General features: G+C 34.8%; 1 protein-coding gene across 5 annotated transcripts in view; it reads left to right on the plus strand.

Annotated features, from left to right (window-relative positions):
- KNDC1 (kinase non-catalytic C-lobe domain containing 1) overlaps positions 1–24,417 on the plus strand; it is a 61,112-nt gene that overhangs the window by 23,435 nt on the left and 13,260 nt on the right. For 3 of the 5 annotated variants that reach the window (XR_008438166.1, XM_053984032.1, XM_053984031.1), the window contains exons 4-17: positions 1,050–1,196; positions 3,354–3,471; positions 3,824–4,845; positions 12,239–12,353; positions 15,390–15,461; positions 15,564–15,625; positions 17,793–17,951; positions 18,283–18,360; positions 18,976–19,066; positions 19,218–19,380; positions 19,475–20,319; positions 20,427–20,571; positions 22,133–22,224; positions 23,650–24,047. Coding sequence is in view for 4 of the 5 variants with exons in the window: in XM_053984032.1 (XP_053840007.1) it covers positions 1,050–1,196; positions 3,354–3,471; positions 3,824–4,845; positions 12,239–12,353; positions 15,390–15,461; positions 15,564–15,625; positions 17,793–17,951; positions 18,283–18,360; positions 18,976–19,066; positions 19,218–19,380; positions 19,475–20,319; positions 20,427–20,571; positions 22,133–22,224; positions 23,650–24,047 (3,507 nt within the window). In the remaining variant the exon portion in view is untranslated. Of the gene's footprint in view, positions 1–1,049; positions 1,197–3,353; positions 3,472–3,823; positions 4,846–12,238; positions 12,354–13,903; positions 13,974–15,389; positions 15,462–15,563; positions 15,626–17,792; positions 17,952–18,282; positions 18,361–18,975; positions 19,067–19,217; positions 19,381–19,474; positions 20,320–20,426; positions 20,572–22,132; positions 22,225–23,649; positions 24,048–24,417 lie in introns of those variants that run through there. The other 2 variants (XM_053984034.1, XM_053984033.1) reach the window with 2 other exon arrangements.

The following is a 24,417-nucleotide window of genomic DNA, read 5'->3' on the forward strand; positions in this document are numbered from 1 at the left end:
ACACACCTTAATGAGAAAGTTAGGGGTAGATGGAGGAAGAAAATTGCTTTTGACCTTCAAGTCAGTCTTCTTTCTAAGATAAGTATGTAGCAAAGGCATTAAAACCAAGTTAATGTGCAAGTGCAGTCATTATTTTACTTATGTATGTATCTGTAAACCTCAGAGGCCAGTGTTCAGTACATTTGAGTTCCTGGCTATGCTGCATTACCATTGAAATTTTTATCCAAACTTGCTCTTATATTTCCTTATAAATTTTACACATTTTATAAATGTGTTCTATGAATGGAATATAAAATACAGGCCATCACGGATAAAATACCATTGCTTAAGCAGATCTGAATAAGTATTTTCAGTTTTTAATTTTTTTTTTTCCCAAGAAGCAAGATACTTCTAAAATTGAGTGGTAACTGTGTTGTGTGGGAAATCTACTGCATTAGTGCTAGATTTTAGAAAGTTGCTGGTTCACTTAACCCTAAGCCATCACGAGGATGTGGGCTTTGAGAGAAGCAGAGGTGGAAAACATGGAGTATTTTTAAAAACTCTTTCGTAAGTGTCTTCAGTGACAAGTGGTATTATGCTGCATTTTTTCTGCTCCTTTGTGCTTGATAGCACTCATAAAATATTGCTATATAGAAAAGGGTTTTTTTCAAATAAATATTTTGTTTCCCTGCTAAGAGGAATGTCACTTCAATCTCCCTTCAGTCAAACTTTTTAGCATGCTTCTAACTTAAACAATACTTACACAAACACAGGGTTCTCAGTTTTATATTTAATTGTAGCCTGGTGTAATACTTGTAGTACTGGTTATTGATGAGGGGAAAAAAGAGTTCTAATTGGACCCCACAAAATTTCTTTTTGTTTGCAGCAAGTATATCCCCCAGAGCAGGTCTGGAGCTGCTTTTGTTTATCACGTTTAAATTAAATCACCTTTCCAGTCAACTGTTACCTTACATTTGAAAATACTGTAAGCTTGTATGATACTGAAGCTTTTGTGGCAGGAGGGAAAGACTTGGTAACATATTTAATGTCTTTTTTTAAACTTCATGCAGGCACACATCTATTCTTTGGGTGCAACACTGAAAGCAGCAATAGAATATATTGTAGAACCTGAGACAGAGTCAGAATTTGGACAAGATCTGCACACTCTACTGGAACAAATGCAAGAAGAGAATCCTGAAAATAGGCCAGATATTGAGGTAAAACAGCCCTACATCATTTTTTGTTTTAAAAAAGGTGATACTAATATTTCTGTATATGTGCTTGTTAATCTCAATTTATCTCATTAATCTTTGTAATTATCAAGATAGTCTTGATAAGCAGTATGCTCAGGTTTTGCAAGAAAGCTGAGGTCTTCCCCTACTCTGCAGAAATTCATCCTTTTTCCCACTCTAATGGATATACAACCTGAAAAGTAGATGTAGATGTTCGACAGTGCTTGGATTTTTAAGAAGATCGTGTCAATACACTGGTGGATCTAAATTTTCTCATTAACTGTTTTCTTCCCATTTAATGTTTGGTTTACAGAGAGGCAGAGTGTCATTAGAAATAAAAGCACAGGCATTATGCTGTGAAATCTGTGTGATAATGGGATTGCATTTAAGAAGGGGATGTAGGGACCCTGCCCCAGGAAGTCTCTGTTCCTTGGCATTTTCAAAGCAATGTTGTTCAAAGCATTACTATTAACTAGTTTTTCTGTAAATACATAAAGGCTTAGATATCTTTATTGGATTGTGTATTTTATTCCATTTAGCCTCTTATTTTACCTTTAGCTGTTAGAAAGAATTTGAAACTATATAGAATAATTGCTGATGTTTTCAAAGAATTTACATTCTAAATGTTGGTTATCTGATAGAGTTATTTGACATTAATGTGCAAAAGTTAAACTGTAATGTTTTTGCAGACTGTGGCAATGTAACCAGAGAATAACAGATGTGCAATGTGACTTTTCTTGGATTCAGTTCTTCTACTTCAGAATAGTGCTATCTAGTTGTTTTTTGGTTTTTTTTTTTTTTTTGGGGGGGGGGGGGGGGGGTCGTGGGTGTTTCATTTTCCTGAACTGATAGTGTGTATTCTAAATGGTATAGCACCTATGATCAATACTTTGCAGAAGGAGTACTGCAACAGAAGAATTAACAGATTCATTTTAATAAAGTAAAAAATATTGGCTCCCTGACTGAGGACTGCCCAAGCAGGAGACCATGCCTAATACGGAGCCTGCTTGGTCAGCTTCTCTATTTCTATTCATTTACTGTTAAGTTGTCAGAGGAGGGATTGTATAGCACTCTCTCATCTCCAAGTGGTCTGGAGACCCTGAAAGCTGTTGCTGACTATGGAAATCATCCCAAAAATAATTGGTCTTGGGTAATATATAAGGGTCACTTTATGAGTATGTTCTTTCTGTTCCTTTTCCACTGGACATTTTCTTGGGTGAACAGAGTTGTGGGAGCTATTTGGAGGGAAAGCCCCTAGACTTTTCTAGGTATTTGCTAGACTTCAGCACAGCTGGATACCTGTCTCCCTTTTTCCTGTCCTTCCTCAATCCCATATGTGAACCAACAGGGCCAATTCCTTCCTTCCATGCACAACAGCAGAGGAGCAGTTGAGTGGGAATTGCTGAATGGGGAAGTGAGAGCATCTCCTCAGAGCTGTATGAGGTCTCACCAGTGTTTATCTAGGAATAGTTACTGAGGAAATTGTGGGATGTATTTGGAAAGGCAGCTCTCTTCTACATCCTGCCCAAAGGGGCAGGTTTTTAAATGTGTGAATATCTGTAGTTAATTATGTGTGAGACCAATGCTAATGCCATCAAATGGTGCCCAGGCTGCAGATTAGAGATATGAAGTACTGTTACTTTTTGTAACAGTAATGATAATGATTGCTTTTTCTAACTGGGAATATTGCTTTTTAGATATTTGTATTTTGCAGTTTTGAAAAGATTCAGGGTTTAATGTTAATGTAATTTCAGTTATAAAAACATTCATCATCCTGCCTGTGTCACTGAATTCAAGCGAAGGCTGTTTAGAAAAGTAATCAGCACTCTAGCTTTTTGCATTTTCACTATGTTATTCATAAAGGATAACATTTAAGTTAATTTTTATCAGTTGTTCTTGATGTTCTAACTGTAGGCTAAAACTTGAATTTTATTAAATGACTTCATAATAGCCTATGGTAAAAACAAGAAATTAATTCAACCACATAATAGAAACACACAGTATAAAGAATTGGAGAAGAAAGACCTCCAGTGTAGCATCATACAAATTCAGATGTACTGCGGGAGTTAACATCATTCATGTTAGTCGAAATTCACAAATCTATTCATTATTAAATAAGTATTTAACATTCATTTTCTCTAGAGCATTTTGTCATTATGTGAAGAAAAAATGAAGATTGCTTCATCAAGTAATATTTGTCGAAGCTTGTCTGCTGTTGGAAGAAGAGTTCTTTCAATTGAATCATTTGGTGCTTCTCAAGGTAACCAGAAAATGTATTTAGTCTAAAACTTTAGATTGCCTGACATATCTAATGATTTTTCAAAGAATGTGTTTGTGTGATCTCCTTTTATAGGTTCCTTTCTAGACTACAACAAATAATTATTAAATATTTGTAGATTGGTGATGGGGAAACAGGGACACGCAACTCTTAATTAACATAATATGTTTGAAGTGTCCCTTATGATTCAAAGTGATTTGTTCAGAAATTGAGAATTTGTGTAATATACTAAAGATATGTAACAGCAATGGTAGAACAAACAATATAAAGATTTACAAGGAGTGATTAGGAGGTTTAATACACATTTAATATAAGCGTCTGTTTTTGTATCTAGATGTCTGTGATAACATGTGGAAGGGAAGAATGTGTCAGAGGAATTTGGGATCTAAATTATATTCAAATGAGAAAAACAGCATTGCAGGTGATTCGTCTGCAGTGGAAGAGGTGACAACTGCCTGTCATAACAACTCTTCTGTAGTTACCATGGTGACTGGCAGAGAAAGTGCTTTAAAGGAAATGCAAATTGATCTGGATAATGAGAAAACTCAACATTCTCAACTTGCAACTCAAACTGAAAAGAGCAAAGAAGAGGACAAACACGCAGTGTATACTGACAGTTTTGCTAGTGTTGCTTTGGATATAAAATCATGTGTTATTGACCTGGAGAGAGATTGCCTTTTTAAGAAAGGTTCTTTGAGAAAAATGAAAACCTTTCCAAAGCTACCACTTGAACTTGCAGATACAAATAACTTTTTTACTTCTGTAACCAACAGTGGACCGCTAGATAGGAAAAATCACTTCCTAACACAAGAGTCACTACCTCCAGACAATAATAATGAGGTTGCTTTTTCAAAGGGAAATCTCAATTCATTTGCTGTCAGTAGTCCACCAGAAATAGAATCAAAGAATCACCAATCTGATGATCGTCATTTAGAAGCACGATGTGTATGCACACAAGTGTCTGGCTTGAATCTAGAAGAACATATGTCACTTATCAATGGTAAAAAGATAGGTTTTTCTTCATCTGATCACAAAGAAGACTCTTCTGGTGCTACCTCTGAAGGGCTAAAACCAGCTGATATGCTAAAAGACTCAAATCAGTCAATTGGTAGAGCGAAAATGCTAGACAACTACATGGTGTTGGAAGACTGTTCTGAAACTTTTCAAGGGTCAAATGAAAATTATGTACCACATTTTAACAAGATGGATTCAGTGTTAACAACAAAACCCAGTGGGAACAGACATGGATCAAACCTAATTAGGCCACCAGAATTAAGCAGCGGTGTGATGAGCGCAAACAATAATGAAGATAATCTTTGTGGAGGCAGAGGTTCAGAAATCAAAAGTAATGAGCAGGTAGTAAAAATAAAGTCTTCATTATATAGCTGCTGTAGTCACTTATGTGGAGATGAGATGACTTAAATACTGTGTGATTTCTTTCCCCCTTGTCCCCTTTAGCATCCCAGAAAATGGAATTTTGCTAGTCTGCACACTTTAAAAGTTAATATTGGTGATTAAAGTTAATTATGGTGATCCTTTTTTCTTCTTAAATTAAAAATTAAAGTGCTACAGTGAAATTTATGCTGTTGCAAAATCAACTTCCATTTTAATTTTTTATTTTTTTTACAAATGGAGTGTACTCACTAGTGTGTTAGAGCAGCATTCCTTAATAGCTGATTGCATTTGTAAAAGAACAACCAAAGCATACATGTATTTTTAACTCTTTATGTTACTGTCGATGCATAAATTCCACTACCTTGCAATGAGCCTCCCAGGTGCTTAGGAAAATTGCAGAATTCCTGACTGTAAACCTGAGCTCACTGAAATCAGTGACAATATCCCATCAGTGTCAGGAGGATAGAGTCCTTATTTTTTTTTAATCTTCCATGTACATTTAAGTTTTTGGGAATTGTACATATGCTATATTTGTTCTGTGTTCTTAAATTGCCGTCTCTGTTTGGTATGTATGTTTCACTATAGAATTTAAATATGTGCACAATATGATGGATATGTTGTCTCATGCATTAAGTCTTTATAAATAGCAAAATACCAGAGAGAGATTCTACCAGAGTTTGTTGATAGATAATTGTAATATGGTCTCTTCTCTGCTCAAATTGCATATCTCAGGGTGGACAAGTTTGGTCTCTGACTAGATGGTTTTCTTTTGTGCCACACTCAGAGGTGTAAACAATCCCCGTGGTAGGAGAGCTGCTGGCTAAAACTGCAGGATTGTTTATCCTTCTCCAGCTTTGTTACAGCAGGATAAAAATGAGCAGCACAAACTTCACACATTTTGTTTCCAGAAATTATTCTTAGGTAAAAATGTTGGGTTTTTTCCTTGCTTGTCTACTGGCAAGTCAGCCTTGTTCTCCTTGCCTACCAGCCCATCTTCCAGCCATCCCATACAGTGGCACTTAGGGTTATATTCAGTCTCTGTCCGTCCCTCTTTTCACCTTGCCCGAACACCTGCTTTGAAACACTAACCTAGAATTATCCGGTGTGTAAAGAGCCTTTGGTTCATCATAGCTAAAAAACTAGAGCAAGTTGAAGAATCTGTCCCTTTTTCCCTTTCCTGTCTCTTCTCCCTCAACAGGTGTGCTTATTAAATTCATAGTTCAGGAGGATAATAAATGTGGATAAGTACCATGTGGCATGGTTTTGCCTTCCGAGGGGCTTATTCACTGTATGCATATTGAATTCTTTATTTGGTTTTAAACCCTGCAAGTGCATTCTTCAGACTCTGAGAAATAATCCCTTTATTGTACACACATCCTTTTTTTTTTTTTTTTTTCTTCTATTTCTGCCATCACTTATGAACATAAGTTGAGTGTAGTGATAGGGATTCTTTTTTAAGGAGGAAAAGATGTTGAAATAAGACCTATATTCTGTCCTTACCAGATTACCAGGGCAAAAGTTTAAGTCTGGATGCATGAAAGTAGTTTTAGGAAAATAATCTTCCCCAGAATTATAGTTTTCCAAAATTCTTCCATGAAATTAAAAGCTGTAACAAATCTTATTTGCTTTTTTGCAGCAGCACTTGAGACTGACACACAGAAAAGTAAACCAAAATACATTCTCAGGTTATTCTGCCATTCTTTTTAAGTCTTCTTTTTCTTTAAATATTTCATCATCAATTTAAATAAAGTGTCCTTTCAGCCTAAACAGAATTTCATTCTTGCAGACAAGTAGGCTCTTATTAACAGTGAGGTTATCCTGTTCCCACTGATCTCACGGGACAATCACTGTGAATTAAAAAAGGTAACTTATTCCAGGTACCCTAATAAGAAGTGTTGTAATACATAGCATCTGAAATGAAGACAGCAGGGTAGTGGTTCTTTGTTATATCAGAGGTTCATAGCTGTCTTTTCAATAGAAGAAATGCTTGATAGACTCACACTCTATATTCTCTTTTTTAGTAAATTAGTCCAGCAAATGTTCAGGTCCTGCCACAGAAAATGTGCAATTTAGAAAAATCTTTTTAGTCTTAAACAAAAAAGGCAAACATAGTAAAATCTTCTTTGATTATTTAACTTCTGTAAGGAGAAAAAAAAAAAAACCCTTTAAGTATATTAACACCTAGGCTTCTGAAATGGCTTCCTGAAATGCTGAATTTCTAGCCTCGTAATCCTTTGTTTTCTGAAGGAAGGTTATTCATAGTTAGGAGCTGTTGAACTGTATAGCAGACTTTATTGTGAGTCTTCTTAGAGAAATGCAGTGGGTTAATGTTTTCAGCTTCTTTTTTTCTTTTGGAAAAGAGATTTTATTCCTCAGGCTTCCAGAGTATAGCAGTTTTTGCCTCTGTGTTACCTCTTGACAACTGGAAAAAAAAAAAAGTCACACTGTGCTATCCCTTACATGACAAAAGTACAACTGCCGTCTCTCTCTCAAGTTCCCATTAGCCAGAATTTTACAAATACCATTTTTTTGTGGTTTTTTAAGAAAGCCTAAGTCTGAGTTTGTTCATTTACTGCAAAAGCACAAATGTGAATCCCCAGCTAATGTGATTTCTGCCTTATGGGGTAAATAGAAAACACCTCAGAGGATTTGCAGTGCTGCCATTTTCTGAATTCTCTATAGCAAATTGGCATGATTGCAGCAAGTAGAGCTTTTAGAACAGTTCTCCAGCATTCCTTTCATGTTGTTTAGAGAAGGTGCAATACCAGCCCCATCCGGTTGAAGATCAACCTTGTCTGCTCTGGAGAACAGACAGTTTTTCTTGCCTGTCAGTACTTCTCCAGTGGACAGTATTTTTCTAATACTCAAACACTGCTTCTTATTGTTGTGTGCTTTACTGCTAGTAAGCATTACTAAAAATACCTGCTTGCTTTTGTCTGGCTACTGCAATGTATCTTGTGAGGGTTTTCCTAGTAATTTTTATAGTTTTGCATGCCATAAATAAATATTTTTCACTTCAAGTTTGAGTGGGGATCTTTTATTTCTCTAACCAGTTTCATTCCAATCAGGTATGTCTCATCTCTAATCCTTTTAAATGTTTCTCTGTGATTTAAATACTATGGTCTTTACTTGGGAAGGGTTAATGGAAACCTGGCAAATGCAAGTTTGTTTTCTGTTGGTCATTCATACCCTGTCAAGCATGAGAGAAGTGAAAAACCGTGTAGCTACAGGCTGACACTTTAACACTGGGGAAATAACATGAAGGAAAGAAAAGTTGTCAGTTCCCAGAATAATACTTGCTAAGAAAAGAATGATGAAAATTTTGCTTCGGCTATTTAAAATGTGCCAGCATTATGTTCATAAAATAAATTATGTTTGCATAGTTGGAATGCTTTACTAAATTTGGGGGTTACAATTCTGGTACCAGCAGTGAAGTAGAAGATCTGTTAAACAATCTTTGCAGCGCTGCAAAAAACCCATCGCTTTTCCAACAAGTAAGGTTTAAAATGCAATCTTTGGGCATAAACCAAAATGGCACCAGGGTGTAGATATAGACAATAATGGCTCATTTGGCTTTTTTATATTTTCTGACAAAATTTCAATGCCATGAAAAACATTTTATTACTTTAAAAATGGGTAATATAATTTCTGTCATGAAAAGGTATGGTTTAGAACATTAAAAAAATTCGGAAAGAGACATTAGTTTATAATTTTGTTTTCTCTTTGGTGCAGTTTCACTGATGATAATATATTAATGAATATTTAATAGCATTATTAAAATAATGTTAATGGTTTAAATGAAGTGGACTTAAAAATGCTGAAGAGTTGTCTTGAGCTTGCTTTGCTAAAATAAGTGAACAGATAGATAAGTAACTGCATGCTACAGATGGTTTGACTAAAAGCATTTAATTACACATTTTCCAGTACTTCAGATTTCTTTTTCTTGGTGTTTGAGTGGGGATTTTATTTTTAAGTTTTAGGAAATAGTAATAGCCATGAATTAGAGACTTGCATGATAAAAACCAAAACAGCCAAACCTGAGACATGCCTAAATAAGGAGTTTTATACTTTTATGTTTACTAAACCAAGGTTCAGTGGAGTTAGAATGTGCATCGTGTTAAAATACCTCAGAGGTGAGGTACCAGGAGCATTGCATTAAATACCTTTGTTTAAGGATTGAGCCTTAAATAAAAGTTGCCTCATAACCATAGGTTGAGAAGTGTATCCTTTTTTCCTTTGAAAGTTGATTGAACCAGACTGCATGCATTTTTCACCACAAATGCAAATATGTGATGAAACATGTCTTGTCGTGTACCTTCACTACATGGGGTAACTTCTGCAAGGTGTTAGAAGCATGAGTTAGATGTCCCCAGCAGGTCTGAACCCTCAGTTTTCATCTGAACTCTTCCACATTTCTCTTTCTGGTGGAGGAAGGTGGGAATTTGGAATAATTAGGACACTAGAAGAATGACCTTCTCAGGTGTTTCTTTCAGGAATAAAATTTATATGGTCAAGGTGAGGAGAGATGTGAATTATAGTAAGAGACAATAGCAGTGCAAGTATTTATTAGTATGACAGAAGACCAATTAGCACACAAATACCAGCTAAAAATATTATATTTGATGTTTCTTATTTATTTAGAGTGATTGCCAGAGAAACAATGAGTGTATACATTTAAATAAAGTTCACCAAACTGTAACCAGACTGCATCCTTCTTTTTCCTGATTCAGTTTGTCTTGGCCATCCCATAGATGGCAGTGATTCTCATTTATGCTAAGATTTGCTTTCCCTACATACCTTTTTCTTCCAAAACAGAGTTTTTCTGGTGCCTCTTCACCTCTGTTTTCTAATCTATCATTGACACTTCTGTCTTACCATAAACTTTTGCTGCTGCTCTTAGGATTTATTCCTACTCTCCTGTGGCCCCTGAATTTCTTTCTGTCATTTCTTTCTTACTCTAAAGAGCTTGGATATCCCAGAGGTGATGAGAAATACTTTACAGCTTTTTGCAGTACAAGAAACTTCAGTCTCCAGTTTACTGAGAGATTCTTCTTTCCCTGGCTAGCCATTCATCACCTTCTCCTGAAGTAAAAGGTGATTTGTATATGCAGTAAAGGAAGTCTGTCTTTCTTCTCTGCAGCTTTTAGAGCCTTTAAAGACATAAACTTCAAGAGGAGGGATTCTCTTACAGAGAAACATGTGGCACTGGTGTGTACTTACTAGAAGAAAATTCCTAAATCCCAAAGCCTTCTTAATGTTTTAGTCAGTCTGAAATTTCTCTTGTGGTTTCTCTTCACTCATGTCAGCTGTGCAGGGTTAATTTGAAGATTTGAGTGCTCCTTTCTTTGTAAAGTGTCTGTGAGCAAAGGCACTTGAAGCACGTGAGAACCACGGTGCTCTGGAGGGAGAACAGTGCTGCTCAGGGATAGTAATCTATGAACAGTATGAAGCTCTATCCTATATGCTTTCTAGACTAAGTCATTCTTTTGACTATCAGTCCTTTTCCTTCTTGCTGTGTGATTGATGGCTTTTTATCAGACTGTTCAAGAGCTTACTTTTCTAGATACAGTAAAAGAACACATGGATGAAAGAATTTTGCACTCCAGGGTGTTGGTGATAGCAAAATTGGAGAATGACACTGAATCTTATCACCTGGGTTCAAATCTGTCTATGCTGAAGTTACTAATTTTTGCAATGTGCCACAATGTAGGATAGAAGAATAATAGCACCAAGTTCATTTTTATCTGTTGGAGGTAGAATATGAAACATTTTCAGTAAATCAAAAGGTGTGTTTCCTGACATATTTTGTTTAAAAAAATGTAGTTTATCTGGTTCACCTTCGAAGAATATTTAAACAATATGAGCCTAAAGTATTGTGTTCTTTGAGAAGGTCTTCTGGTTCAAATTATTAGCAAAGTTTCAGCTACAGAAATGAATGTCCTTCTTTTTTCCATAGATTGCACTGAAGCTATTTCTGTTTGTTGAGCTTTATGAAATTCAGTGCAGTAGTCAGCTCATTATGTATCTCATGGTAAAATCCAAAGAGCATCTCAGTAAAAAGATGAAAAATTTACTTTAGTAAATGACAGTGCAGAGGCTGATTTGTCAAAGTTAATGATGTGCCATTGTGTGTGGGAGAAACCCTTAGTCTATGCAGATTTTACAAATACTGATTGGAATATAAAGGTGTCTGTAAAAGCAACAAAACAGTTCAGAAGGGTTTTTGTTTGTCTCCTGTGCTTCAATTTTGTATTTTGATTTTTTTGGGTTGGTTTGTCTCGTTTTTTATTTGATTGATTTTTGTTTCTTTGGGGTTTTTTTTTGAGGGTAAATTTTTTTTTTTTCCAGAGTTAATCCTGGTAATTCTTTTCCCTAACATGGCCTGAAATTGACTCATTCAGGACTGCATATGTAAGACAAAATGTGCTGTGTTCTTTTTAAAAAGAGTTCTTTGGGTTTGCTCTCACTTAGAGGTTTCTGCCTACAATGAACTTTTTAGTGTTCCTTTGGTAGATGAACAGAGATCATGAAGGGCAGCTGATGTCAAGACCCGCTGCTAGAGAAGGGCTTTTCCATTAGCACGGTTTGATCAGGAAGGCGTGTGTGCACTACTATAAATCTCCAGTTCTTAGATTCACACTAACACACACCACCCCCCAAAAATAAAAACTCACAAAATGTAAAGCATGTCTCTGAAGAACAGTAAGTTTCCATGGAGCAGTATCTTTGTCACATTAAGATATTATGCCAGATATCAAAAGCTAAATTGGTCGTCAGAAAAAACAAATGCTGTTACTACAAATTGAGCAACCAGTGGTTAAAAACAAAACAACATGCTGGGATCTCAAATAAACCTGTCATTAATTCTGTCAATATTGTTAACATCTTTCACAGAAGAACAAGAAATGTTGATGAAATCTTTAAGGTAAGACATGTAATACAACTGCCAGGGTAAATCAGGTTTTGAATGTGGGACCGTTCTGTTGATGGCAGTCATTTGAATTTTTTCAGTCTAGGTGTTGTCCCTATAATTAGGTAATTATGTTTCATCATAAAATATGTCTATTACACAATGGACATTCTAAGAGTCTTTTCTTAGTATGATAAGAAAGACCTTCTAGACAGCTCACTCTTCCTGAAGGAATTAAGAAACAATTAATTCATTTATACAGTTAGCTGACTGTGCCATGCTTTTAAAATAGTATTAATTCATTACTGGTAAGTGCAATAAATATATTTTCTTGTTACTTTTTAAGTTGAGTATTTTTTATATTAGGATTTAATTTTCTGTTGCATTAGTAAATGTTTTTGTGATAATTTTTATAACTTTCTTCATCCTCACTGTTTTTTTCAGTGGATCTCTCTAAAACTCCTGTTGTCCTGGTATGGTAGGCCTCTGAAAGACTATGAACTCTGGGCATTATGTCATGAGTGTTTATGTACTCTGCAGACTTGCATAGATTATCCAGGTATAGTCTTTATTATAATGAAGTATTTTGCCTAGTTATTTGTGTTCACTCTGTTAAAATTTCCTTTATTCTGTTGATTGAAAGGATCTGGACTTTCATTTTGTGTGCAGATATTTCTATTTTGATTTCCTTAAATTGTGACAAAACTCAATTTGGAGTTTTCTTCCATATATAGGTGAATGTCTCATATATAGGTGGGGTTTTTTCCTTTCTTTGGAATCTTGATGGCTTTTGCAGCAGAAATTAATCTTTGGCTTCAAGCAGTGAAACAATTTTTAGATTTTTTGGGAATGGAGAATCTGTACTTCAGCTTTTAAGAAAAACACTTGTGACTTGTATCAAGCAGGAAGAAATAAGTCTTACATATATATATATATATGTAAAAACTTCCTCTTTTGCCTGGATTTCTTTGTGACAAATGATTCCTGACCTCTTTTCTGCAGTACAGGGCTTTGTCATTTTAAAGTACTCAGGATCTTGTCATGGAGTTAGTCCTTCCATGTCTCCTATGCTTCAGTTTATAGACAAATTCTCAGAAATAAACCTCTGAGAGAGGAGGAGGGAACTGTCCTTTGACAAAATCAGAATATGTTGTGTGCGACTCAGAAGACCATCCTAGATTTCCATGGACATTCTGAATGATGGTTTAGCTTCTACTAATGATAAACCTATAGCACTTCTGATAAACAGAGCAGAGGTTTCCACGACCACCACCCTTTCTTTTCCTTGATTTAAAAAAAACTTGCTTTTAAGAGTATGGGCAGGGATGAGTTTGAAGCCTTTAAGTGAATATAAACAACTGGATAGTAATGTACAGAAAACTTACTGCATCTCTTTGGATTTCAGCTTCAGTTATTTTATTTCTATTATATAAAACTGCTTAAAAGGAAATAAGCCATAAATTAAGATTCTGAGCACTTTGTTACCCATAAAACTAAGTATTTAATATACCTTGTAACAGAAAGATTATTTCAGCCTCATAGCATGTTCCTTATGTTTCTAAAGGTTTCAGATAACTGCACATAATGGCTCAGATTCTAATGTAATATGCTTAGCCAGCCTCTCTTAAGAATGCATGTCTTAAAAATATTAAAAATTGTCATCTGAACCTTATGTAGCCTATCGAAGGGAATGTATTGATACAAACCACCAAATGGAAGACACTTTACTCTAAAAAATCTGTATTTGACAAATAAAGCTACCTAGAAATTGAATATTGGTTTCAGAATCAGAATGTTTCTGCAAGAGGATTCTCTGCCTGTTCTGAGGGGAATGGTGCATTGTGGAAAGGTTTATAGTGTGTGCCTACACACACATACGAAGTTCTCTCAACGTTCCTTTTGAATAATACTTACTAAAGGTGAAGCTGTTACGTATTTTGAATATATCTTGTAAAAAAGTCCTTTGTCTTGACAATGGTAGAGTGAGACTCATAGCTGATGAGCTGATGGCTAAATATATGAAGCTGGATTATTTTTTATTTATTCACATAGACAGCCTTTGCCTCCAAATCCTTCCTTGATTACACTTTTTTTCATTATCCTAAGCAGGAATTACCTGGCTGAGAAAACATATCCCAAAGCTAGCCTCTTCTTCACGTATTTGTTAATTCAACTCTGCTACAGAAGTTGTTTGTAACCTCCATTGGGACTTAACTTAATTCCTCTCCTCTTATCAGAGGATGTTGCATACATGTTGCTCGTGGGTGATTCAGAGAGCCCAGGTGAGGATTCTTATGTTGTACTGAACAAGCTGAGCTCTGGTTTGTGTGAGCAGGGCCACAGGGGTATTTACTGCCAAACTGACAAACAAAGACAAGTGAGCGTGAAGCTGCCTCTGCAGAAATAACCAGCAAAGGTTCTCATTTGGGAAAGCTTTGCTTTTCAATACATACACTTCAGGTCCAACTTAAATATTATTGAAGGTAGTAGACAAGCCTTTATGTTAAGCACAGTGAATAATTTAATTTTAGATGTGGTTTGTACAGGTAACTAAAAAAAAGGAAAAGTGTTACTGCCTTTTTTCCTAACTTAATTTTTTTTCCTCTTAGACCTCTTCAATTAATTATTTATTAATAAATTAATATTTGGGTGTCTCTTAAACATCTTTAATATTTTCTTTCATAATTAATACATTTAATGTCTTAATCTCTTATTCAATTTAAGAATCTATTCTTCCAGTACTTTGTTTTTAATAAGAAAACTGCATTTGATGGTCTAGAGATAGAAGACTATGGTTGGATTGCAAGAGGACTACTTACTGGCCAGTTGGCTTAATATATTAAAACACATTAAATTAAAATGTCCTTTGAAGTTAGCAAACAGATAGACACAGTTTTGCCACAAGATTTTCAATGCCAAATTTATATGATGTGATCTCATTATTTTAATGTCAAGCTTCTGAAGACCTCAGGTAATTTAAAGTAGTTCTAGAAGTCCATTATTTCTTTTTTATCAATGGAAAATTTCATGGCCTTGCAATAATGACCTATGTAACATTTCTTCACTGAGAAAGTGAAATTATAACTATTTGGGAAAAACAGGACCTCATATCCTCTTGTACCCGGAGGAGTTTTGGATCTGGCCACGTGTGTGTCAGCTTTCTCCAGATGATGACCCTTTATTTTTGTGGGGTTGAAGGAGGAGAAGAGAAGAGAGACTTAAATTCTTAGATAAAATGACCATCTTTTATTGGTACCTAGTGAGAAGACTAGAGTATATCTACCTATTATATTTATTTCTTTTTGTTTTATGTCTTTCTTGACCTTCTTTTTCAGTGCTGGGTATAAAGAGAATAAACTTCCAGTTTCTTGTCTTTGTTCTGCAGAAATTGCTTTGAATAATTCCACAGCTATTGTCTCTTTATTGGCTTGTGTCTGTTCTAGCATAAATGTTATTTAAAGCATCATTTATTTTAGGGTCATTCCTGACACTGTAAATTCTTTGTTAAAATTATTTATTTTTATTAGTGCTAAATAGCTACAAGAACAGATACTTATGCCTTGCTCTTTTGTGTGTTTTTTTTTTTTTTTTGCAGTGGTCTTATGTTTGGACTCTGTCCTGATTGACTGCCATGGAAGGATCCTCTTTGCTGCTCCAAAAGCTGAAGGTAAAATAAGAGATTGCATGTTCAGCTTTTATTTCTTTTCAGGGGAAGTGGAGAAGAAAGCAATCATCTTACCTTTTGTTTCTGATTTATTTTCTTGTTTAGAATCTTGTGATGTATTTTATTTAGCTCCTGAAATTGAAGAAGAGGATGTGGATACTGAGAAGGTAATGTGGTAGGTTATGTAGATTGCTTTGTATTTTATCGAAGGACAGTTTTAGCCCTCTGCTAGTTGGAGAAGAAAGCTAAACCCTTCTGAGACTGTGTTAATAGTTCTCATTTCTCCCATTGTTTCTTGGTTATCTGTGGGGCTTTTTTTGATAGATTGATCTCTCATGAAATCAGTTGGTTCTATCGTTTTTCCTTCCAGAATTCTTGGAGTAACTGCCAAAAATCTGCTATTCAATGCTTTTCCATAAGACTTAATTATTTTCAGTTTTTTAGAAGTAAGACAGGCTTTTAAGTCATTTTTCCACATTCTGAAGGTCACAGTAAGATCATTAACTTAGACTATCTGGGCAAAAGCCCAAACATTATTCACACTTAGAAGACTGGATAAAAAAATCATTATCACTATGTTTTTACTTGGGAAACATTATGAATTATGTCTTTTTCCAGTACAGTTTTCTTAGAGCTTTTTCTTATAGATAAAAACCATAAGGAGCTTTTAGAGCAAAGATAATAAAAATGTCAAATAGCAAGTGAATGTGTCTCCACTGCAACTACTTTTGAATTGCAAACTGTACCACAGTGATCTTAAAAGTCAGGGGAACAGAATTTACAGTACCTTTCTATTATGTAAAAAGAAAAGAGGTTAGCTAATATGTGCCTTGTGTCACAGACATAGTAATCATGAATCAGAAAATAAAAGCTCATAAAAATCTACTAAAAAAATCCAATTTTCTGTAAAGCTGTCTGTAAGTAGAAAATATTTTTATATCTTTCCTAAATTTTTTAAACTGCTTTGATCCAATGTGCAGGTTTTTCAAAGGCTTCAGAGGCTTAAATTAACCCTGAAATATAATACAGCAGTTTCACCGGACAGTAGAAATTAATAATCCTAAAGTCCTTATGCTTTGTTTTCTTTAGAATATAATAAGTAATGTGTTTCCTTGTTTTTCTACAATTATTCTATTATATATAGAATAAGCTGATGGGGTTTTTCTGCCTTTTTCCTAATGGCTGTATAACTTTCTAGTTATGAACATTCAGTTCAATTTATGGTATGGAAATGAAGACTGCGTAATGTCAATCACAGTAACCGTTAAAAAGAACTTTCTTTGAAGGTTCTGAAGACTTGGATGGCAAGTTTTTCCTAAATAAATTTAGAGTAATCTTGGAGTTCTAAACCTAAGGGGAAGAAAATTATTTTTGTTTTGATTGAGCTGCTTTCTCCATTTCAGGTGCTTTTGTACCTATTAGTAGCTTTTGTTCAGTGGTTCAAATGGAACTATTCAAAAGATTATTTTGTTTATAGTGAACTTGTTATGTTTTGTTCATTGCTGTTTGCTTTGCTCAAAAGAGTGCCAGAAAACATTGTTTTATGAGAACACATTATTTTCTACTGTGCTTAGATTTCTGTCCATTGAGCTTTTGTAATATCTTTCAGAGGCAATGTAAACTGTGGTGCTTTAAATTTCTTAAAATTGCATTTTTAGTACATGCTAACATATAAAAACTAAGCATTAAGTGGACTAAATCTGACTCTGAAAATTGTAATTCTTCAAACGAAAAAAGAAAGCTGGTAAAGACCAAGAACTTTTCAAGGTCCCTCATTGGGGCAACTTCAATCGGTCTAGCTGCAGGTAGCACAATAATTGCTAAAATAAATATGCAGTGCCTCATTCTTCTGACAGGTGTAATCTTCTCTATAAAATACAACTTGTGCTGGCTAGTGTGTAATTACTGTGTACCACTTACTTGCTGAATTATCATGACCTTTTTTAAGTAAATTGCAGCTGGCCACATTTTATGGTAGAACTCTGAAGCTTGCAGCAATCTTTTTACATAAGAAAGGAATTCTTCAAAATGGTTCTAAATTACTTTTTTCCTAGGTAAAGAATAAGACAATTAATGTCTATTACTCCAACAGTAGAAAAATAGCTGCTGTTTTTGGCCTTGCATGCATAACAACCAGATTTTGAAGTGGACTGGGATTTTCATTAGCACCCTCAAAAGCCAAATGTAATCTGTACATTAAAAGCTCTAGTATTTTTTTTTTCTTTTTGGCAGGAAATTGAGGGAATTTTTTGATAATTTGCTGGGATTGTTTTTGAAGTGGAGGCTTTTTTTAGTCTGTTTAAATCTTTCTTGTCTCTTATGTTATACCAATAGGTCTGTGTTTATGGTGTTGCTGCAGTTCTGTGGATGGCTGCAAAATACAGTGTTCCACTGAGTCACAAAGTAGTATTGCCAAGAAAATTTAAAAAACTACTTCTGGATATGGCAAGAAAAAACCCTGAAGAAAGACCTTCTCTAACCACTGCAATTAAGGTTACTAGATTTAGTTGTGTCTAAAGTCTCATTTTAGTGTTTTTAACATCAAAATAATAACTTAATACTTGTAATACATTGATATCTAATTAAATCACAACCAGTCACTTTGAGTTTTGTTTTTAAAGTTACCTCCTTAGGGACACAGAGAGGCGTGTTTTTCATTTATATTGAAATTATCAGGGTACTTGGACTTGGACAAGATTCATAAGACTTCCTAAACTTAGATTACTTCTAATTGACTATATATCTTAATTTGTCCTTGTCCAAGAATACCTTGCTTGATTGAAAACTTATTTACTGACTGAAAATTACTTTTTTTTTTTTTTAGACATGCAATCATTATTTACTTGAACAAGGTATAAACAGCAAAAATATTTTGACATTATTGGGTAAACCCATCTTTAAGGTAAAAGTGCCACCTTTCTTTAATTTTGTATGTTTTTTCAATTAATTCTGTAAATGTATTCCAGTAAGATTTTGTTGCCTGCAAGTGTAGCTAGATTTTGGGTTTGGTTTTGTTGGTGTGATTTTTTTTGTTGTTTTGGGGTTTTTTTTAATGTATTTTCAAGTAGTCTGTAAGTATTGCCTTTTCCTAGTTCTTGCTCTTGAAGTGATCACAGGTTGTGATGCTTTGACTCCACAATCTATATGGGTGAAGAACAAGTAACTAATTTCATAATCTCTCTTTTTATTTACCACCCCACAGAAGAAATTAATATATAATTGTTGGGTTCTGTTTGTGTTTCAAATGTGTCTGTATAATGCATACAGGATTCAGTCAATCCATGGAACTGAATTTATTCAAAACTTTGAGTACCAAGTTATCAAGATTTCTAAACAGTTCTACCAGTCCTTAGACTTCTGTATGTAAATTTTTTAATTCCTCACCTTGGCATGACTAGGTTGTTGCAATATTCAAGGTGTATATGAGGATTGGGTTTTTTTTAAATAATGTGCTGAGCAGAATTTGAAAAAAGAAAATGCTAATAACATCAATTTGGGCTTCAATGTTTATTGTTAGGCTGTTGAGGAAGACATCTTGTCTCAAGATCACATCACTTTTAAATTTAGAAATGAAAAATATGAAATGGACCCTTCAGAGTCAAGTCTAGGTAAGCAGTCTGGTTTAGTATTCTCTAGTTCAGTTCTCCACATAAGATTTTCTCAGTCCAATATGCAATTGTTTTTCTATCTAAATTGATTGTTACTTACTTTACATTTATATTTTACATATTGATCATCTTTCTGTGTTTTTGCTTTTAGGATTTGTGCCTTTTACCAGTGAAAGTAAACTTGTAGCAGTTAAAGGACCAGTACCGTGCCAGATTTCACTTAATTGTGAGAAAGCAACATTACCTGCCGCATTCACCTCTCCTGCAACTCACTTTAAGCCTATTATTTTGCAACAAGATGCAAATATAACTAAGTTAGTATATCCTAAAGCAGAATAAGTTAAAGATTAAACATGATTGTTAAATCTATTTGAATTTTCATTTTAAAAAATCTTTGGATTTTTTCAGAGAGGTTCAAACACCAGTTTCTGACCAATTCAAGAAAGAGACAAGGAAAGAAAAACATATGGACCACAACAAATCAGGGTATATAGAAGACTCCAAAATCTGTGGTATTGACGATACAGGTGTTGTTGAAACTGTACCTGAAACATCTGAGTGTGATTCACAAGTTCCAAGCCACTCATTCCAGATGTCTTCAGAAGAGCAATACTCAGGCAATACGTTTGCTTCTACAGTTACATTACCATCACCATCTGATTCCTCACATGCTCTGCAAGAGAAGAGCATTTTATCTGAAGATCCCTCCAGCTCTTTAGCTTGTCCTACATCTCCTAATTTTCTTCATATAAATAACATCATTCTCAAACAGGACTCAGGGAAAAGAGTTCTGACATTTGTACCAGTACATTTGGCTGTATCAGAGCAAATACCAAATAAGCCTCTTCGCTCCAGAATTGCTTATGATTGCTATCACAGTTTGCCACTGCTACTTTCAAGGACTATTGCAAGCTATAAAATGAACATGCAAGCAGAAAATGATGCCTCCTTTTGCAATGTGCAAAGTCATGAGACTACTAATACAGAGAACCAGTCTGATAAAAGTAGCGCAGTTATTCAAAGCAACTGCCAAGAAACTGAGTGTGCTACCAGCATAGATTGTTTTTTCACTGAGCAAGAGCACACACCATGTACTTCAGTGAGTAAAGACAGTTACAGTTTCTTCGATGATGAAGTCCTGCCCCATCAGAACACAACAAGTGACACTTTACTAGAGGAAGTGATTCATCTTATACAAGAGGAGTTTGCATTTGATGGTTATTTAGAGAATGGAGCTGAAGTTTTTGATATGGGTATGTGCATTTTCTTCTGTATGTTATTATCATTGATTTGTAAGAATATTGCTATTAATTTTTTTCTCCCTCTTTTATTTGTTTCTGTTCTTTTTATTTTAAACAAGGTAACTTCATATTAAACTTAAAGGGAATTCAGTTTGGTATGTTCTCTGATCGAATTTGTGAGAAGTTTTGTGACCTCTACTGGGATGAAAAGTTACTGGAGAATCTCTATCAGGTAGTAAATGGAGGAAGATCTTCACATTTATGGTAGGTGTTTTTCAACTTTGACCTTATATTTGAATTTAATGCTTTTATCCCTATTTTGTAGAAGCAGGAAAGAGTATACATTTTCTTCTCAGGTACTTGTACTTCCTGTAAACTGATCATTTCACAATTTGAGGTTTTTCAAAGCTTTCTCCATGGCAAATAGTGCTTAATAGTTCAGTCAAAAATATTTTCTACCACCCTTTTCTGTAACTCCATCTTAGGATAGCTGAATAATGAAACCCAATTCTGATCAATTAATGGAATCCCAATTAATCAATTACTGGAAACCCAAACCTGATCAATTGATGGAGAGCTTCATAGTCTTGTTAGAAGAAGACTGTTTAGTCAGAAGTATATTGTTCTTATTGTTCAGTTTGTTTATTCTGTTTGGTATTAGTTCTTTATGTGTTCTAATCACACCCAAGAAAAAGGAAATTAATTAAACTTTGCTAGAAAATATTTGTTTAACTGGCTTAATTTGACTCAGTGTTCCTCCTAGCAGTGTTTTGTAAGTAGCCTGTTAGGTGACAAAAACCAGCTAAATTTATTTCTCATTTTTCTTATTTAATTTTCACTGACACATGTATCTACCTGAAAAACAATTTTTAAATTCTTATTTTACTGCAGCCTCCAAATGTAGCACACTTTTGTAAAAGTGTCTTGCTGAAGACTGTTGAAAAATGTGATCAGTTTGTGTCAAAGTTAATTTGGGGGTTTTTGGAACTACAAATTTCAAGTTTTGACAAAGAAGCTTAGTAGATACAGTTTAGAAAAACTTCATTGTTGAAAGGTGTGTAATCCTTACAGCAAATTTCAGAGATAATAGATTATGACCTCCAAATACCCAACCTTGGTATGCTGGCCTATTTCCCATTTAAGTTGGGATTTTTAAGGAGATATTGAAAATTGGTTGGAAGTTAGGCCCTTAGTTCCCCAATGTTCAGTGCTAGGAGAAACCTGAGTGGTCGCAGCTGAATTACTGAGATGTATGAAGGGTTATCCTGTACATTAACTTTTGTTACAAAGTAGTTTTTGACAGAGAACATCATTTATTATCCAGAGAAAAATGCAGGTCTAGCTTTTACATCACATGCAAGGCCTGTCTTAAAATATCTCTCAGACACTGCTTACTTAACATTAGTTTGACAAAGACTATAGCAGTTTTTCAGTGTTAGCTTCTTTGACTTAAGATTATGATTATGATTCTAACTAGGAATGACTTAGAGTCAGTTTTATCCAGAGGTTGAATCCTGAGTGAAAAACCCACTACAGGAACTTGCAGTCTGTAGTTATGCATTCTGTCTGTGTGTGCTCTGATCCTTCTTGTTGGAGTTTTGCCAAATGCTGTACAGGAAAATATCTCATTGTGCTTGAATAGCCATTTGAACTTTTTTTTTTTTCTTGTAAAATAACTGCAGCTGAACATGAAAAATTTAGGAATTAGATAAATGCTATGAAGCCTTTTATGTGCATGATAGAGTCACTTGTAAGATTTCATTTTACTGATGTAAATATAAAAGTATAGGAAATACTAATTTTTCCTGTCTCCTTGTGTTTGCAGCATAACTGAGGCAGATGAAGCAAAATGCGACAATATATTCCAAGATGTGAAGAAATCTGAAAGCTTTTTGGCAAGCAGTGATCAGACAGAGGGTGAGAAGGGACTTCATGTTTCTAGATCTTTGTGAGTGCTGGGAATCTATCAGTGACAGAAGCTTTGAGACACTTTGCTCGTGTCTTCAGGAAGGCAGTCTCCTTTAACATTTTCATTTGAATCTGAACACTATCAATGCCTTAAGGACATAAATATATTTTATATAAAGCTTACATATAACCCAATGTTATTTTGTGGGATGTCATTTACTTTTACTTACTTTTATTTTAACAGATGTCTCTGTTGAAAACCCTAAGGATGGTAACTGCTATGTGTGGTTTTCTTGTGTTTGAGTAGATATTCTAGTGTCTACTATATAAGTGGATTGTTTATTTATACTTCTTCAGTTTGGGTTTTCCATTTCTCCTGACACACTTTGTGATTGAAAGTTTACAAAATATCTATCTTTCAGTAACTGACCTCAAAACTGAGCTGGGACTGGTGAATCCTAATATTATAACAAAACCATTACCCTTTCTAGGCTTGGTGCATTGATGGACAGCTTCTATTTGGTTGCTGTTTTATCAGTGTGAGGTTTTTTCCAAAGTAGTTCATCCAAATTTCAGCATTTAAACTTGGATACTTCTCTGTTTTGAACAAAGTGAAAATGTGTGTGCTTTACAGAAGGGCTTATACACTTGCATTGTTCATCTTTATAGCAAAACATAAATTTGTAATTTTTCACTTGTCTGCTGTTGTTCAATATTACAGTTTTCCATTTTGGCTCAGAATGATTGCAAATGTGGAGCCAGACTTTACCATGGAGTATGTGATTTCTTTGCACCAGGAAATTAGCTTTGTCTGACTCCAAGGTGGCATATCTAAGCCCTGGAGGGTTGCTCAAGTGAAAAGGGAGACTTCTGACAGGTATAAATGCTCCTGTCAACATTACACCAACCTTTGACTGTCACCTCAGTCCCTGAAGGCTGGTAGTAGTTGTTACAACTGAAAAAAAGTCCCATCATAACTCAGTGGATTGAGTCCTGTAGGAGCAGAAAGTTTAACATCTATTGGCTATATCAAATATTCTTGCCTTCTCTGTATGGAATGAAAGATTCAAGATTTACAGATGGGAAAAAAACTTAAAAGCTGAACATTTACCAGTGTGTGCTTAGGTCTGACATATTTAACTTCTGTTTTAAAGTTTCTCAGTGTTGTTTAAATGCTTGTTACATATGCGTGGAAAATACTTCATGCTTTTCAGAAGTTTATTGTTTAACTATTGCTTAATAGTTCTGAAGTGTTTTTAACCTTTATCATTTCACAATGTGTAGTTGAGGAAAAAAACATAAAGTCACAATAAGCATCTAAACCCACTGTTAGAGCACATAGGTAGTCTCATAATAGTGTTTTGCATGTGTCATGTTTAAGTTCAATAAACAGCACATGACCATTATTTCTTTTCCCCTACATACCTTCTTTAGGAAAAGGGGAAGCAGACTTTGACGTGAATGCTGAGCCTATGATAAAAACATCATTAGTTGAAATGGATTTTGATGACTCACCTTTGGATAATACCAAAAAACAATTGACTTGGAAGAGTACAATCCCCATAGCAAAAGAGCAACAGCATTTGCAAAGCAACAGCTGTGGTCCAGGCTTTGCAGAAGAAAATGCAAGTTCAGAGGAACAGGCCATGATAAAGACAGCTGGAAATAGCTACCTGGCATCTCCCAATCTACCTGACTTTTGTGGCTGTAGTCCTGGTTGGAGCAGTGCATTTTATGGAGCTGAATGTTTTGATTCAGAAGTTCATAGTTACTTGAAAAACCTTGGAAAGCAGAAATCAAGTGAGTCACAAAATATAGATGCTAAAAAAGTGGTAAGTATATTGATTTTAAATCATTAAGATACATCTTGCTGGTTAAATTGTATAAAAGTTGTTCTGTTATAGTGAGTCAAAACACCATTTATTTTTTTAAATATTGACTCTTAAGCAGTTTGAAGTCCTCAGGATTTGTCATGTCTTAGCAATAAACCACAGGAGTGGCATAGTATTCCAAAATAAAGCACGCTGACACAAATGTGCAATCACCAATCTACAACCCATTTTCTGTTCTTAAAGTTAACTGGAAAAGCACTGTCTGTCTGCCCTTTGCACCAAACCCATGGTGGTGATACTGTAGAAAAGAGCTAAGAATGGCTGTGACTGGAGCACAGCACAGGCATAGAGCTTCATCAAAAGTTTTTAT

Source organism: Vidua macroura, chromosome 8 (genome assembly GCF_024509145.1).
Source record: "Vidua macroura isolate BioBank_ID:100142 chromosome 8, ASM2450914v1, whole genome shotgun sequence".
In the NCBI taxonomy this organism is placed as follows: Eukaryota; Metazoa; Chordata; class Aves; order Passeriformes; family Viduidae; genus Vidua; species Vidua macroura.